The sequence below is a fragment of the Enoplosus armatus genome, chromosome 9, assembly GCF_043641665.1.
Source record: "Enoplosus armatus isolate fEnoArm2 chromosome 9, fEnoArm2.hap1, whole genome shotgun sequence".
NCBI classification, from domain to species: domain Eukaryota; kingdom Metazoa; phylum Chordata; class Actinopteri; order Centrarchiformes; family Enoplosidae; genus Enoplosus; species Enoplosus armatus.
Genome location: NC_092188.1, coordinates 9,074,951 through 9,092,279, shown reverse-complemented (window position 1 = coordinate 9,092,279; position 17,329 = coordinate 9,074,951). Strand labels below are relative to the sequence as shown.

The window sequence follows — 17,329 nt, the reverse complement described above, 5'->3', positions numbered from 1 at the left end:
GATCTATACTTGACTAGACACCCATAATCCTCTTTTCTCTCAGAGAACAGACTGCACTCACCTGAAACAGCTACAACTGCTGACTCCTAATAATAATCATGTATTAGCCCTTTCTTTTGCCTTGCTTTAAATCAGTTTTTCAATAGTCTGAATTTCTCTACAGAGCCAAACAAGATTTGTCAGGGTTCATTTGAGTTATATGAGTTGTTCTATATTAGAAGCAGTCTTGTCAGCAAGTTTCTTTCTGTCTAATTTCCAACATGTGCTTTCCACATCATCATTCACTGTTATTTGTTGTGCTCCAATGACCCACACTAACCCTCCACTCTCTTTTATTCTCTCTCTTACAGGGTTTGCCTTCCCAGACTGGGCTTACAAGCCTGAGTCGAGCCCCGGGTCCAGGCAGATCCAGCTGTGGCACTTCATCCTAGAGCTGCTCAGGAAAGAAGAGTATCACGATGTCATCGCCTGGCAGGGGGACTACGGCGAGTTTGTCATCAAGGACCCAGATGAAGTGGCCCGGCTGTGGGGGGCCAGGAAGTGTAAACCCCAAATGAACTATGATAAGCTGAGCAGGGCACTGAGGTATGATGACAATGAAGCGAACACATTCAGCAAGTTTCTCTGTGTATCTGTATGTGGGAGTGTATACTCATTCATGGTTATTTACTCATTTTCTTGACCTTTAACTTCTCTTGTGTGGGGACCAGCAAATACACCAAATTAGCCGATTTCCAAAAAGCCTAAATTTGCCGTAATCATGATTATGATGAGCACAATTGGAGTGTACAGGGCGGCATATTCACACAAACATTTAGCATATGCTCAAAATTTAAAGACCCCCCCAAGCTCCAGCTGAATGACAATAACAATAATTTACTGAGACCTTGCAATCAAATTACACAAAATACTATTGTCTGTTTAGAATAGACTAGGCGCTATAATAAATAAATCCACACTGCACTTGGGGGAATAAAACTAGCTATGATATAAGAAAATATATTACATTAATTCAAAATCACTGACTGGTTAAGGGCCAGACTAAGAGTGATTCATGGACCTTTGTGAATCAGCTTCTTTAGAAAGCTCACGTGGGTTAGGAAAACACATCAGGCCCCCTCTGAAACCAGACCTGATGAGAGAGCTTGCAGTAATCTAACATTAAGCCACAATCTTATGGGTGGTTGGCCCCTGTGGTGAAATGTAGGGTTGTGGTGCGTTGCCACTTGGGCAGCAGGCAAAAGTAGGGGCCTTGGTGGACTGACCGCTGGCTACTGGATTTCACATGGGCTGTCATCTTTTTGTAGGGAATGAAGTTGGTGAAGCGGTACCAAATACATATAGTTGGGCTCCTTGCATTACTGTCTCACTGAGAGACAGGGAATGACAAGCTGCAAATGTCCCCAGCCAGATGCCACCAGGGTGCCCTATCTCTTTGGTGGAGGTCTCTGTAGTTGTGAAAAGGCTCTGCAGTGGCATGATGCAAGAGGTGAATGAGATTTGTCTGGATTGGTGCAGCAGAACCATTTTTTTACTGGACTGTTGTGGTGAAGAGGGAGCTTAGCCTGAAGGCGGTTTACCAGTCTATCTATGTTCCAACCCTCACCTGTGGTCAACTCCTCCACTGCCACTCCTTAAAATACTTTATCATGCAGCCAAGTACACTACAGTCTCCTTCCCAGTGGCAATGTGGTTTCCGTGTGCGGAAAGGATGTGTTGAGTGATCAGAGAGGTTGTTTTACACACCTAGATAAACTGGCGGTGGTGCAAATGTTTAGTAAATGAGGTTATGACTCTTAAACACACAGACACACACACCCCTGAGGCTACATTTATTGTAAAGAAACTTTCTGTAATCCAAATTGAGAAATACCATCTGTGACCTGGGCTGTTGATTTCCGTTATAGCAATGACCTGCTGGAAGCATTTCATTCAGAACCACAGACCCCAACAGCTTTGACTCTCTGGCTCTGTTTCACCCAGACATTCCATTAGTCATGCCTTCCTCGGCACGGATAGCACTTAACTAAGTCTATAATACTGTTGCAAGAGTGACCCTGGCCACATGCCTTCACACGGTGCGGACCTGGACAAATAGAGTTACAACACTGACCCATTTGGCACAGTTTTGGTTGTGACCCTAGCTTCAAGTTCAAGTGTAAATATCACACAAATATAAGACTCATGCATTATCATTGTAACGCTTTCTGCTCATCACTTATGTTGGATGGGTGGATATGCCCGAGGTTGTTGATCCAGAATGTTAGTCAATGCCATTAGTCAGGTATTAGATTTGGACCTCTGTGGCAATTTTTGATTCACACGCTGCTCATCACTCACTTATTAATTACAAGTACAATATTGGGGCATATTTTAAACTTTGTGTCCGATGGTTAGTTTAGTTTTTCTCTTGCTAGGGCTGCTTTGCTGACCTTCAAATTGGGTTTTCTCAGTATGAGGTAAATCAAATTGGACTGACATGTCAATAAAGCAAATTGCTTCAAGACCAACAAAATAGTTGGGGTATTGCAAGGGGAAAAAATAGAGTCCCATAGAATAGATCAAATGTGAGCTGCACAACAGATGCTTCTGATTTTTGTTTGTGCTTTTGGCTTTCATTATGAGACATTAGGTCACACTATTGTTTGAAAATAGAAAGAAGATGCATGTGATATATACTATAACACAGTGACCTCTCAACACATTAGAGTTCAGTTTTACAGACATCACATATCCCTGGGGAACTCTTCTTGGTAAGCACATCATCTCATTCACTGTGTGGTGTGTGTCCCCGGCTTGTTATTTACAGCCAAACAGGGACAAGATTAGGCTAAGCACTTTAAAGAACACCACATAGGCCATTAATAAAGGGAAATACATTGAAATGCTTAATTTAGGATGGTAGGGCTTATGTACGCTCATTTACATGAGATTAACATGGGGACAGAGGAAATTAACGTGGACTACTAATGTGTACATACATGTGATACACACACACATACACACACGCATTTAGACTTGGAGTCCGGATTTAAAATCCTGAATTAGAGAGAAAAAGAATATGGATACTTGTGGTCAGGCTGTGTATTTATAGCTTGTCCATCCTCTAGAGCTGTAGCAGATTTGGAGCTTAGGCTGCAGTAAGTGCTTATATATAGCAGGTCTTAGTGACCTCTGATGGACCGGCCTCAGAGGCTGATTATCAGCAAGTTTTCTACACTAGAGTTTCCCCTCTGGAACTCCTCTGGTGTCCTCATCCACCCTCCTACGGCCAGGTTGTCTCCCTCTGTGCTTGTAAATTTAGCAGAGTCACTTCAGGCTCAGAGTGAGAAGGACAGTCAACAAAACACCACACACACATGCACACACCCACTTCCATTTTGTCACCTGATTTGACACCAGAGCTCTCGTCAGTCCTTCGCCACAAGAGACACTGGAAATGAAGCCTCTCAAGACGCACATCAATAGTAATGTGGCAAGCGGATTAATGACACTATAGAGTAATGAAGTTATAAAGGAGGCACACAAACACATGTGCATGGTAACTGTCCCCATATGGAGCAAACTGTTGGAGAGCAGGCCACCTTGTGCCTTTTCATATGGAGAAAACCTGGAGTCTGCAAGTCAGCATGTGTCAATTAGCATACACACACACATGCTCACATACTTGAAAAGGCACGCCTGTTTTAAAGTGTTCTTTTTATCACTTAGCCTGTGTAATTATTATTTTTACCTCTATGATCTTATTCTTTCCTGTCTGCCATGCACATGGTGGAAATTCCCTTAATCAGGACTGCTGCATTGTGTGTGTGGACATGTGGGTATGTGTTGGCTTTCCGTCGAGGGGACACAGCCTCAGTCCATGCGTCATCTTGGTCTCCTGCTCCCACGGCCGCTGTGAAATTCCCACTCCTGTAGAGAGGATTACACTCACACTGTGCGCGTGTGTGTGTGTGCATGTATGTGGACATGTTTTGACGTTGAGATAGGTTACACTGCCATTTCATAGTCTTGTTTTTTAATTTATGAAATAATGAGATTGTTGTTCCAAACCAAAGCAGTATATTAGGGCTTGTGGCTGTTGTCCAGAGAGTTGTCAGCTCTTTTCAAGTCATACTCCCCTTGATATTCCCCAACCTTTGAGGTCAGTGCTATCTGACATTTGAAAGTAATTAACCCTTAGCTGCGTTTTCATCATGAGGGATCATTTGGTAGGACAAGGAAGTAAACCTGTCCACTAATAAAAAGGCCAAGTCTTCAGACCTCCTCCTGATTCCCTACACCACGGCTTCGCTCTCATAAATGAGACTTGTGCTGATCCACAAAGGAGAGTAGGGGAAATGAAGCCTGTTGCCAATCAGTCATTGCAGAGCACTGGCTTAATGAGTGTAATCATGCTAAGAGGTCCCAGCTCCTGGAGACCTCTAGGCCCCCCTGTCCTCCAGTCAGCAGCAGCCCGCATTGGCTCCAGCACAGTGGTCAGAGGTCAGGGGGACTGCCACGCACAGCTGGCAAAGATTAACAACACAGCACATGTGCACATTCACAAACACAAGTGCACCATTGTACACAGACTCTTGACCATGCATGCTTGCTTGCACACATGTTTGTAGTGTTTGCTTCATTTCCAACATTCATTTAAGTGTGATGGGCCACCACAGCTGGAAAATTGCCCAATGAAAAGTACATAAATAGAAAGACGGTTCCTCAGGATTCATGGGTATGGTGACTTTTTTTTATCGTATGCTAAAACTTCATGAGAACATACATATAATACCCTATTTTAAAGTGAATTGATGGTACTATGGTAGAGTATGTTACTGTAATGCCAATTTTCCATTCTTCCCAGGAAAGCCCTGAAATACAGTAGCCATTTTTAAACTGCTACACTAAAACTGGTTCTGGTGTACATTTGGAAGTAACCCCAGTGACCACATCTAGAAAACATGCTGCAGGAAATACTGCTGCATATGCACAGAGTGTTACTCACCTAGCTGGCTGGGCCTGTTTGTAGGTCAGAGGGCCTCCCCCTACAGCAGCACATTGTGTGGAAACACCCAGGGCCAGAGAGAAAGTGCAGAGGGAGCACCCAGGGACAGTACCACTGTATGACTTTGTGTTCAACATATGCTTGTGCGCATTGTCTTTCCATTGTTTCTATCTGCAGCATGTATGTGTTCAGCGTACATGAGCGTTGTCTGTATGTCATTGTGCCTGACTGAATGAGGCCTTTATTTTCTATGAAGGCGGAATGCACACACACACTAGAGTGTGCTCGAGTACATATTCGCACCCACAGAGCATGTGACCGGCCTAATCAGACCCTGACCAGATCCTCATCTTCACACACAAACACACATACTGTATATACCTTCCACACACATACAGAGTATGGGACACCTTGCCTTATCACCCCCCCGTCCCAGCCCACATCCCTGCAAAAACACATTTAATTTCCTTTTTGAGACAGTACACACTCGTCAAACCTGGCTTCTACACAAAGAACTCTCACATGTGCAACTTGTACACACACACTCACCTGAGTGTGAGCAGCTGGTGTGTGTGTGTGCATGTGTATGTAGAAGGATCTGGCTGGGATGTGTGTGTGTATCAGCCAATGCTGACGAAAGAGGCAGAAAATAAACACGGGGCTCATGGGGAGTATTGTAATCCCAACTTCCTGTCACAGTCAGCGCCTATTTACAGACCAACAATGGGCAAGGCACAGCCTGTCCACGCACACACGAGCGGGTTGGTTCACTTCATTTTTTGTGTTGACATTGTGTGTGTGTGTGTGTGTACGTGTAGAGTGATGCTGAAATAGATTGGTGAGCTCATACACATATCATATTATAGGGTAACCAAAAGGTTGTCCATAGTGGGCAGGTCCCAAAAACCTTTCCAATTTTATAATATTTTATTTTGTATTACTTTTTATCTGATCAAGTTCTTGTGTGGCTGCTTGTGTTAAAGGCTGCTATGTTTTAGAAGTTTGACTCATTTCGTTGAATGGACAAATGGAAAGGTTTAGAGGGGGAAAAAGTAGATTATTATTATTCAAAGTAAGAAATCAAAAACCCATTGCATTGACACCAGTATAAAAAGAATGTTGAATAATACTGTGGTATTTACCTGTAAATGGCTTCAAACCTGGTTAAAGTGCTGTTTTGAAATATCCATGTTCATTCATTGCCATTGAGTTCCTGCACTCTGGTGTGTGCGTGTGTGTGTGTGTGTGCGTGCGTGCCTCTCTCTCTCTGCCTTGATCATAATGTTTTGGACCACAGCAGGTCTGTGTAATCGCAGCCTTAATCCCTGGCCTAGAATCACACACAGTAACAACTGAGTTGATAGAAAGCCTCCCCTCTGTTCCCCTGAAGGCTTTGCCTAAATCCATACTTGTATTGATTGTTCAATGTACTCTTTTGGTTGAACAGGGAGCGGGATAAAGCTGCATCTCCTGGATAATACAGTCTGGGGGTGTGTGGGGGCACACATGCACCCATGTGTTTGAGTATGCCTGAATGAGATGTCAGTTATAGAGTCAGGATATGGGAGGTGTGTGTGTGTGTGTGTGTGTGTGTGTGTGTGTGTGTGTGTGTGTGTGTGTGTGTGTGTGTGTGTGTGTGTGTGTGTGTGTGGCGAGTGCGGTGGGCAGCTAAACACAGGCACTCAAAGAATCTCTTTCTTCTCTTTTGAAGTGAGTTCAAATGCTCTTCAAAGACTGTCTGCCCATATGACGGCGCAGGAGGAGGGGGCATGGAGAAAGAATGGGTGACCATGTGCTCTAAACACAGCTTCAGTTGCCTCGGCTGGGATTACACAAAGTTGTTGTCTGCTTCCAACTATGCATTTCAGCATTGTTTCTATTAGCTACATGTGTGAGTGCAGCCAACCGCACACGAAATTTTAGTTGGCTACACTCCCTACTATCTGACTGCCATGAGCCAGGGTCAGAAAGATGTGTCAGCACAGTGATATTATTGGTGTGCATATTTATGCCCATTATACACTAAGTTTCTAGTTTCTTAGGTCCACTGATCTAAAAGTAATGCAGTCTAATACAACAGCCCGTTTTAGAGAAGTGTTGATTCAACTTTTAAGTCATTTTGGAGGCTGTAGTCTCTGGTGCTGATAAATGGTGTTATACATGGAGGTGTTTCTAATATTTTGTCCACATCATTTACACCAATGAGGGAAGGCTAAATATTAACAAGGCTGTTTTATTACTGTGAGGACCCACTGAACAGGGCGCAATATGCATTTCGCAGAAGATCATTATTTTAGTCTAATCCCTCTTTTGTATGTCCCCTTCCTCCAAGATTACAGATGGAAACAAAAGCAAGGTGCTGCTTAGCATAAAGTCAAGTAAATTGTAGGAAAATATTGCAGGTTGCTTATTGACACAGTGCACATGCTACTCACTAGCACCGAGCAAGAAGTGGCGGAGGCCACGCAATTTATTCACTCCTGCTGGGTCTTCATCAGTAGACTGCCCTAGTTTTTATTTAGGTTTACCTATTAAACTCACAACTAATCTAAACTAGATTGTATGCTAGTGAGTGTGAGTCTAGTGAGTGAGTTTTGGACGTTGACAGAAGTGCAGTATGTCATGAAATTTTGCTCCAGTTACGGGTTGCTGTGTGATACACAAAATAAATTGCTCTTAGATACTTTGTTTGTTTTCAACCCTTGCAATCTGTATTTATATTGGACACATATCTGGGCCCTAGCACAGCCTGCTGACTTTTCTATCATTAGCTAATTCGATCACAGTCCTGTTGTGGTTCTAATTCTGCTTGACTTCCTGTCTGTCGCTGTCGTCCCCTCGCTCCCAACTGCCTCTCTCCCCTCCTTCCCGGCTCTCTGTCTCCCCTAGAGCAGAAATTACATGCTGCTTTGTGCCTGGCGTAAACAATGTTTTCAACAGTGCATGCCTGTCCTGTCTCTCTCTGTCTCTCCCTCTCTCTCGCCCTCTCCCATCGCCTGAGGGGACGAGTGGAGAGCGCAGTGAGAGAGTTGGGGATAAAGAGGGGGAGGTGGATTGATGAGAAAAAGACAGAGAGAGAGGTATCAGTAGGATAAAGGAAGGAGGGTTGAAGAGAACAAGTGAAAAAGAGCAACAGTCTGTTCCCAGAGCAAAATCGGCCCAACCAGTCTGTGTAATAAGCATAATAAGAGGGGGTGAATGGCAAAACCTCCCCACAGACACTCACACACACACACACACACACACACATGGCTGTCTGGATAACTACCATTCAGCGTAATGATAGTCAATGGGTTCTGATTAACTCAGCATTACCTACATACCCTGAAGCCCCTGTCTTTGTCAGCACACTTCACTTAACTTGTGCCAGCAGACACATGCTGGAGGAAGGGAAAGCGGAGCCTAGTGCTATAAAAGCAGGTAGGCATGCAGACATGATGAGCAAATGTGCCGTCTAGTTAAGTCTTGTTTTGAATAGCCAGGGGTAGTGTTGAACAGGTAGGTGGTAGTTTTTGTGATCGTGGCACACAAGCTTGTTCTCTCCCTGACGGACAAACACACCATCTTTGTTCCTTTCTTGTTCTTTATCTCTTCCTCTTTCCTTCGCTCTGTCTCCCTCCGTGTGTGAGGCTTGGCAGCCAGGGATCTAGAGGTTACATAAAGTGGATGTGAATCTGGGGAAGAAAGCAGAGAGATGTTACATAAAGAGCTGTAGCTGGACAAAGGTTAATAAAAATGGAGCCTTGTACTGTAGGCAGGAGCCATGGGAGAGAGAGAAAGCTTGAAAAAAGAAAAACAGAGAGAATGGCCATTACATAAACAGATAAAGATGGGGTGAATTATTGGTGGCTTTGCTTTGGTGTTACATAAAGAGATGGGTCTATCAAGCAAAATAATAACAGAATGTGTAGTTGTGTGTGACACTTGTCTGAACTTAAAACACCCTAAAAGACGCTTTTTTTTCTGTAATTCCTGACCTTTTAGACAGATATAGATCAGCGATGGTGCCACACATACAAAACACACACAAAGTAACAGGATTCACACACACCTGTTAGACATGCATACAACCCATTTACAATCCACATTTGGCCGCTGTGTTAATGCTGCATACATTAACCTCTGATCTCTTGATTGTTTGTTTATCCCTCCACACAACATCACTGCTCCACAGCTCAGTCCATCCACCGCCTCTGTTTTCTCTCTTTTTCATCCCCATTCTCCCCCCTCTTCCTCCTGCCTCCTCCTGTTACTGGGTCTGCTTTGTGCAAATGTCATACAACACTCTGTAATATCTATCATTAGAAGGAGAGGGGGGCAACATGAAAGACCCATGCTTATTAAAGTGTGTGCTAAAGAGTGTGCAGGCACATCTGTCATAGTCTCAATGACTTCAAGAACAAAATAATACTTTAAAATGTGGTGTACATTTTAGATTAAATAGTGTCAATAATAATGGCATAAATCATAGTGGCATAAATCAAAATGGTTGCATAGTCAGTTATTTAACCCTGATGTGTCTTTACATGCATTAGGCATGTGTGAGCAGTTATTTTTCTTAATATTTTTATTAATCATGTCTGCTTTATTCATTTTGCCAGATACTACTACAACAAGAGGATCCTCCATAAGACCAAAGGCAAGAGGTTCACCTATAAGTTCAACTTCAATAAACTGGTTTTGGTCAACTACCCCTTTATCGACATGGGCTCCACTGGTAAGCTTGGACAGTCTAGCGCTGTGTGTGTGTGTGCATGCCTGTTGAGATATCTCCTAATCCCACAGTACGATAGCATGATTACATAGGATTACACAGGAGAACATTATATATTATTTCTCAGTATTCTCCCCCTCTTTTTTTCTCCTCCCTCCCTCCCTCCCTCAACGTCTCCAGGAAGCAGTGTTCCTCAGAGTGCCCCTCCTGTCCCAACCGGTGCAGGGACTCACTTCCGCTTTCCTCCTTCAACGCCCTCCGAAGTACTCTCCCCGAATGAGGACCTGCGCAGCCCCGGCGGCATGTTCAGCTCTGTGGCCCGACGAATGGCACGTGGCTCCGTCAGCGATTGCAGTGACGGCACCTCGGTCAATTCTGAGATTGAGGAGGGCAACACGGGAGCGGGAGAGGAGAGGGGAGAGAGGGGCGTGAGCGGAGGAGGACCTGGCGGTGGAGGAGGTTACCGAAGTATCATCCATCCTCGTCTGTCTCATGAAACCCTCTTCCGTATGTATGGAGGAGCAGGTAACCCCGCCGGCCACCCAGGCTCCCGTGGCCCCACAGGGCACCGAATCCACCCAGAGCCTCTGTCGCCCTTCCCTGTGTCCCCTCTGCCAGGGCCGGGAGGCGCTGGCCTGCTAGCCCCTCCTCTGTCCCCAGCGCTCTCCATGACCCCAACATCTCACCTCCCCTACACTCCCTCGCCCACACTGTCACCCATGTTAGGCTCCCACTTCTCCTTCAACCCAGAGGACATGAAGCGCTACCTGCAGGCCCACACCCAGTCAGTGTACAACTACGGCCTCAGCCCCAGAGCTTTCCTCCAGTACCCCAACATCGTCATCCCTCAGCCCCACCGGCCCGCCGCAGACAAGGCTGGTCTGACCGGAGAGAGAGGCGAGAGAGCAGAAAGAGCAGCGACAGCAGGAGGAGAAAGGGGAGGAGAGCGGCACCATCATCCACCTCTGGCTCACTCCGCCCACCACCACCCGCATCCACCTCACTCTGCCCACCCTCACCCACATTCTCATCCCATGCATCACCCACTCCACCTGGGAGAGGAGCCTCCACACATGTCTCCCTTCAAGTTCAAGCTGCAGCCACCACCACTGGGCAGGAAGCATAGGGAGAGTCAAAGCCAGAGCAAACCCAGGCAGAGCTCAATGTCCTCAGGCTCAGGATCTGGGTCAATGTCGTCTACCTCTGGCCTGGGCTCCTCGCTGTCATTCGGTAGTGACCTGAGCTCAGCCAGCGGCTCAGGCCTCATCTCTGCCTCCTCCTCAACGCAGTCTCTAAACAGTGCAGGACTTCCCAAGATAAAGGTGAGATACGTAGAACCGAATATTGCCCATTGTGATCTATTCAGTAATCTGAAAGTCACACAGGGACCTCAAGATCTTAAAAAGTCTTAGAAAGGACACGCGTATTTAATCTACACTGTTAACAACACTTCATTGTCAGACATTGACTTAAAGCAATTTAAGCATTTATATAAAGCATTTTGAATAATTTTTACCATTAAAATGGGCTTTGATGGTGTCCACTGTTTCTTAAAACATTGCTGGACTAAAATATTATACTAATGTATTTCTGTTCCCATTTTTATCTGACTGTCCAGGTGGAGCCCATCTCTGACATCGAGTCAGAGGAAGAGGTGGAGGTGACCGATATTAGTGATGAGGACCCAGATGAGAGAGATGAGGAGTTCGAGCTTTTCTCCCATCGCCACTCCAGAGCCTCTGACCACCACCATCACCACCACCACCACCACATTGCTAACGGCACAGCCACGGCGCAACACCAACCCCATGCAGATGAGGACCTGGACGAGGACGTCTTCAAAGCCCCTGCTCCGCCTCCACCTGGCCTGATGCCCTTCTTCACCTCGCAGCACACACACTCCAATGTGCATCGCGGGCTGCTCACCCTCAAGAGTGAACCCACCGAACCAGGGGACAGTAACACACCCCCACCTCACACGGGCTCCGTGGGAGCTCCCCAGACGAAGTGCATCCCCCTCAAGCTGCGCTTCAAGAGGCGCTGGAGCGAAGACCAGCGCATGGAGGCCTCACAAGAGGAGTCAGATGACAAGAAAGTACGACCAGAGGAGGAGAGGGAAAGAGAGAGGCAAAGTAATGGACGGATGGAGATGGAGGAGGACGGAACAGGAAGTGGAGAAGGGGACAGTCCTCCCCCGTTGGGGTACGAGGGCTCTTTAGCCACACCGTTGGCCACACAGCGGAGGGTGAGCGCTGAGCTGCATCGTGCTACTGCACAGCTGTCTCTGGAGAACAAAGACTGCTGAGAGACACAGCCCAAACACTACTGCTCCAGTAGCACTGGAGGTGGCACAGGAGTATGTAAATGGTTCCTCTGTAACCCCTTTCCCACACTGACAAACTAGATTCCTGAAACCTCCAGTGAACTGAGAGCACAGTCCAACATACACACATGTAAAACCAACACCTCAGAGACAGCCTGACTCTTGTTCCATCAGATCCCCCACCAATCATCTGTCTGGATCAGGGCTCTTCTGGGACACATCCTTTGGGAGGTGGGACTCACTCAGACTCAGCCATCCCAGGATCAGTGACTGGGCTGAAATCAGAAATTTGGCTCCAAGTTCACCTCCCACCTGGCCAGTGAAGCTCCAGATGCCCTGCCCCAGTAGCACAGCTCCTGCCTTCAGGCCCCATCAGTAGGATCAGCAGCCAATCAGCACTTTGCTCAGGGGACACACACACACTCCCTTAAAGCCCAGCAACACACCTAGGATGACGATGTGCACACTCTCCCCTATGCTACTTTATCTATAAGCTGACGGGGACTTTGATAAGTGCCTGTTTCTAAAACCCACAGCCCTGGAGTGACATGGCAGAGAGCAAAGAAGGGAGAGGACTGCTATGAGTAATCATTCTTAAACTCATGAAACCCTTGTTAAGTTTGGCAGATAAAAGATCATGGGGGGGACAAAGGAAAAGTGTGTCTCCAAGACAAGAAGAGTGGGGCTGTTGGGTGTTGTCTGACTGACTCTTAAACCTGGCCCACTCCACTCAGGGAAGCCTATTGCTGTATGTTTATTGGAATCATGCACACACACACACACACACACACACACACACACACACACACACACACACACACACGCAAGCAAAAACAAAAAAAAAACCCAGCCAATATTGACGGGCACTCACAGTGTACGCATTGCAAACGGATGCTTAACAATGTTCACTGCGATGCAAGACCACACACACATGTCCACATTTACACATACACAGACTTTGACTCTGGCACACTGTTCTCTCAGAGCTTTTGACTTTTGTATAACCTCTCTGTCTCTCTACTGTCCTGCCCCTCTTTCTCTTGCGGACCACCTGTGGAAAGATCACGACTCTGCTAACAGAAATAATTTTAACCCCAGGCAGATGTGAGGAGGGGAATGAAGAAGTATTTCAGTGTAGAGAAAGGACTGCTGCGGCGGAGGAAGGGTTTTAGGGCTTCCCGTAACAGCTCACTAGCCGTCTCGCCTCACCCTAACATGGCTTGTATACTGAAAATAGTTTTCCTTCAAGTCCCAGCAGCACAGAATCTTAGTTCACCAGCTAAAGCTCCTCTAACAATCATAGATAGTGTTTAAACTAAACCAGCAGAGACACACATGCACAGCACTGCCTTTATCTATTAAACATGCTCCCTCTCTCTCTGTCTGGACCTCCAGCTCTGTAGTGGCATCATCCTCAGGTTCCTGAGAGTGTGTTAGACTGCCCGGCCTGTTAACTACATGAGTGTGAGAGCCTGAGAGAGCAGGGAACATCTTAGACCTCACACACACACACACACACACACACACACACACACACTGCCTCTCTATGCCTTGTTTTTATAGCATGTACAAAAGTGCAAACTGAGCTCTAATAACACACATACAGACTATATCTTTATATATTCTAAATGAAATTATTAAAAAAAAGATTTTAAAAGAACCACAGCATTTTAATGATATGATTGATTCAGGATTTTTTTGTAAGTGGATTATTTTGAGTGGTGAGACGTGTCATGCCACTCACTAGGTAATATGGTGTGGAGGGTGGGTGGGCAGAATGAAGAAGGGGTGGGGCCGGGGGGGGTGTCCGGGTTTTTCTTGTACATTTGCTTCATAGACAAACAAGCCAGAGAAAAACAGCACAGGCCAGTCTACCAGGACAAGACCAGCACGAAGAGGAAGAAACAAGACTCGAACAGACTAACGATTCAGATATGTGGTTCTCTCTGCTATTCACTTCATTTGCAGGAGCTTGCCCTTTCAGCACGCAGCACTCTTTCCTGTCTGTACAGTCTAGCTCAGCTCACTGGGGTTCACCCCGGCCTGAGCAGTTCTGGCCCCAGGCCACCTCTCCAGGCCCTCTGTGTGTGTGGGTGGGTGGGTGCGCCCAGAGTTAGCTCATGGGTTATTAGTGAAGTAGTAATCCTGTCTTTTCTCTTAGGCCAGTTAGCATAATGCTCCAAAGTTCACAGCAGCTCTGGATCGGGGCAAAGGAGTGGGGGGGGTGTTGTTAAGGGGTTAATCATTACTGTAAGATAGCCTGGATAAGTCCGACACGTGAGGCCCTGTCCTGAAAGGCCCTCTCCTCAAACTATGCACATTCACACATACACAAATGATTATGTTTTAACATCCTGGAGCTTTTCGTCTCTGCGGCCAGGTCATCCAGGCGTCTGATTGGTTAACTGAGCCGTGTTGACCAGCGGCCTGTCCCCGCCTGGCCAGCAACAAGATGGATCTATAGCAGCGAACTGTGAGATAGATGGCCTCCAGGCGGTCTGTGTAGCTGAGCTGATTGAATTTCCTCATCAGACCCCTGTGGTCTGGACTGGAGCATGTCACAACACGCGCACACACACACACACACACACACACACTCTCACACACACCACACACCCTCAGCCCCACCAAGTCCTGTGTCTGTATTTGAACTGACAGCTGCCTTATTACTACTTGTCATATCTCAGCAACAGATGAGGCATCAGTCTTACCTGCTCTGCATTCTCTCTCTTCTTTCTGTTTCATTTTCCCCCGCTCTGTTTCAGCCGCTGTCTGACTTCCTGCAGACGGCGGCGTGATCTGACTCGGTCATGATATTGCAGGGTAAAAAGATTGATTGGACTCTGATTGTAACACAGGCTCTCTCTCATCCTGTTTCAGGCCTCTACAGTCGAAGAATGGTAGATAAACAGCACAAATATTACATTTCTCTATCAAAAGAAAGGTTTCTCAGTTTATTTTTCTGATGTCGATATTGCTATTGATTACTGTTGTTGTTATTATTGTTCTCATTGGGTTATTTACCTCTCCACCTGGCATTATTATTATTCCATGGCTCTGTTAGCTGTTGCTTTTTATGTTGTGTACATCACTTTGGATGATGTGAAACCCTCCCGAACTCCATTCCCTGTTTCAAACCTTCAAGACCCCAAACCAGAGACCTTTTTCTTGTCTTTAGTTTTTACAAATGTAATATAACTAAAATGTGTAATATTAATTTTGATGCTGACAGAGAAATAACACCGAGGACTGAGAGGGCAGCGGCGGAGGATTTTAATTAGGGGCAGAGGGGGAGTGACTTTATCTTCTTTGTCATGTATTGTAATTTTTATTTTATAATGTTACTTTTTTCTCTCTTGCTCTTGTATATTTTTTTTCTTGTTTTTTGGGGGTAGGGTGGGATTGGGGGGGGTTGTATCATTTTAAAAGAAGAAAAAAGATGTGTATTGTTTGACTATGTAAAGGTCTATCTTCTCCCTCTTTCAGTCTCTCTTCTTTCGCCTCGTCTCCCCCGAGCAGTTACATAACACTCAGATGGAGAGATGAGAGTTAATACCATGATGTAACATTGAATTTCTCCACTTCTTTCGTGTTTCTTTTTTCCAAACTTGTAATTAAGCTGTAATCAGGGTTAATTAAAACCGGTTAAAACCCAATATGAAGATCACTGTGTTTGTTTATGTCTGCTATTCTTTCATACATCCATATTTATTAATGACACATAATCAGACAGTGGAGTTTTATTACAGGGTTATTTGTAAACAAAGAGATTAACCCCTGACTTTTTGTCTCGTCAACAGAAAGCCCGCAGTCATTTGAGGCCTTTTGGTATTTCTGCTTCAAAATTACAATTATATACAATGTAAACAAACACTTTAAGCTGTTTGAAAAGTAATCCCCACGACTGTGCTTTCTAGAGGGAAATATCTAAAAGCCAAAGTTTAACAAGATTGATACCACTCTCTTTATCTGTCCCTAAAATGTAAGGCTTCGTCCAAAGGCAGTTAGCTTAGCTTAACGATGGTAGAAATGCTGGAAACAGGGAACAGCTAACATTAGATTGGCTTTTTGAACAAACAAAATTCACCTACCAGCACCTCTAATGCTCATTAATTAACACGTTATGTCTCGTCTGTTTAATCTGTACAAAAACCAAAGTGTACAACCATCAATTCTACTTTTTATGGGGTGATGCGGGCCAGACTATTTCTTGGCTGCGACCAGTAACTCCCTGGAGTCTCCGCTGTTTGCATGGCAACAGCTCAGAGCCAGGACACCGTCCAAACCATAAAATGGTGAATTGTCGTTTTTTACAGATTAAATAAACATAACATGTTATTTAGTGAGCTTTAGAGGCGCTGGAGGAATGGTTTTGTTTAAGTTAAATTTCACAGAGCCATGCTAGCTGTTTCCCCCTGTCTTCACTCGTTTTTCTATGTTCTATGAAACAGGCTGCTAGCTTTAGCTTCATATTTAACAAACATGCACCGACCAGAGCATCAATCTTCTCTTCTAACTCTTCGCCAGAATTTAGAGCTAGAATTTAATTTAGAGCTAGCTACAGTGTACTCTAGTTAATGTATCTATCTTTTGCATTTCCATTTTTTCACATTCAAACATTTTATTCATCCAATTCAGGGCATATTTATACATAGTTAAAACTATCTAAAAGTACAAAAATATATTTGTGTAAAGAATAAAAGAAAAGACTTTCCAATCCATTTATATTGTACAATCATCCCTACTTCAGTTACTCATGACATTTCATAATTTTTATTGTCTTTACCCTGGCCTTCGTGATACCTGATGGTTGCGTGGATGAAATAAACACACACACTCATGGCTGCCGTGATGCAGAGGCCTCTGAAGTTATAAGTTTAGCAGTGATAAAGAAAAGCACTTAGTCTGCTGTGCTGCTGCCCACTCACCCACGTAATGCTCACATAAGGCTCGCCCATTTACCTTTTAATGTGACGTCAGTAGTAGCTCCCTTGTCTTTAGCGCACTTACAGGAACATATTGAATGTAAGAGGAGGAGGAGGAGGAGGATGAGCTCTTGGAGCCCTTGAGTGGCACTTCTTGATGTTTAATGTCATGTGGGACATTTAAAATAAAAAAAAATTTGCAATCCAAAACAAGAAACACCACAAACTTCAACTTCAACCTAAATATACGCAGGTAAACAGACACACACACATATATATATATATAAATTCACATATAAACAAAAGCAAAAATCTAAAATTATAAAAGAAAAACTTACAAAAGAAAAACATTAACAACAGTTAGCAACATTATTCAA

At 44.9% G+C, this 17,329-nt stretch overlaps 1 protein-coding gene across 1 annotated transcript; it reads left to right on the top strand.

Moving 5' to 3' along the window:
* The first annotated feature begins 538 nt into the window (after nucleotides 1-538).
* erfl3 (Ets2 repressor factor like 3) lies at nucleotides 539-12,009 on the top strand. The gene is made up of 4 exons (XM_070912277.1): nucleotides 539-585; nucleotides 9,592-9,707; nucleotides 9,885-11,026; nucleotides 11,323-12,009. Exons 1-4 carry the CDS (start codon nucleotides 554-556, stop codon nucleotides 12,007-12,009), a joined length of 1,977 nt encoding a protein of 658 aa, XP_070768378.1. The 5' UTR covers nucleotides 539-553.
* The last annotated feature ends 5,320 nt before the right edge of the window (nucleotides 12,010-17,329 follow it).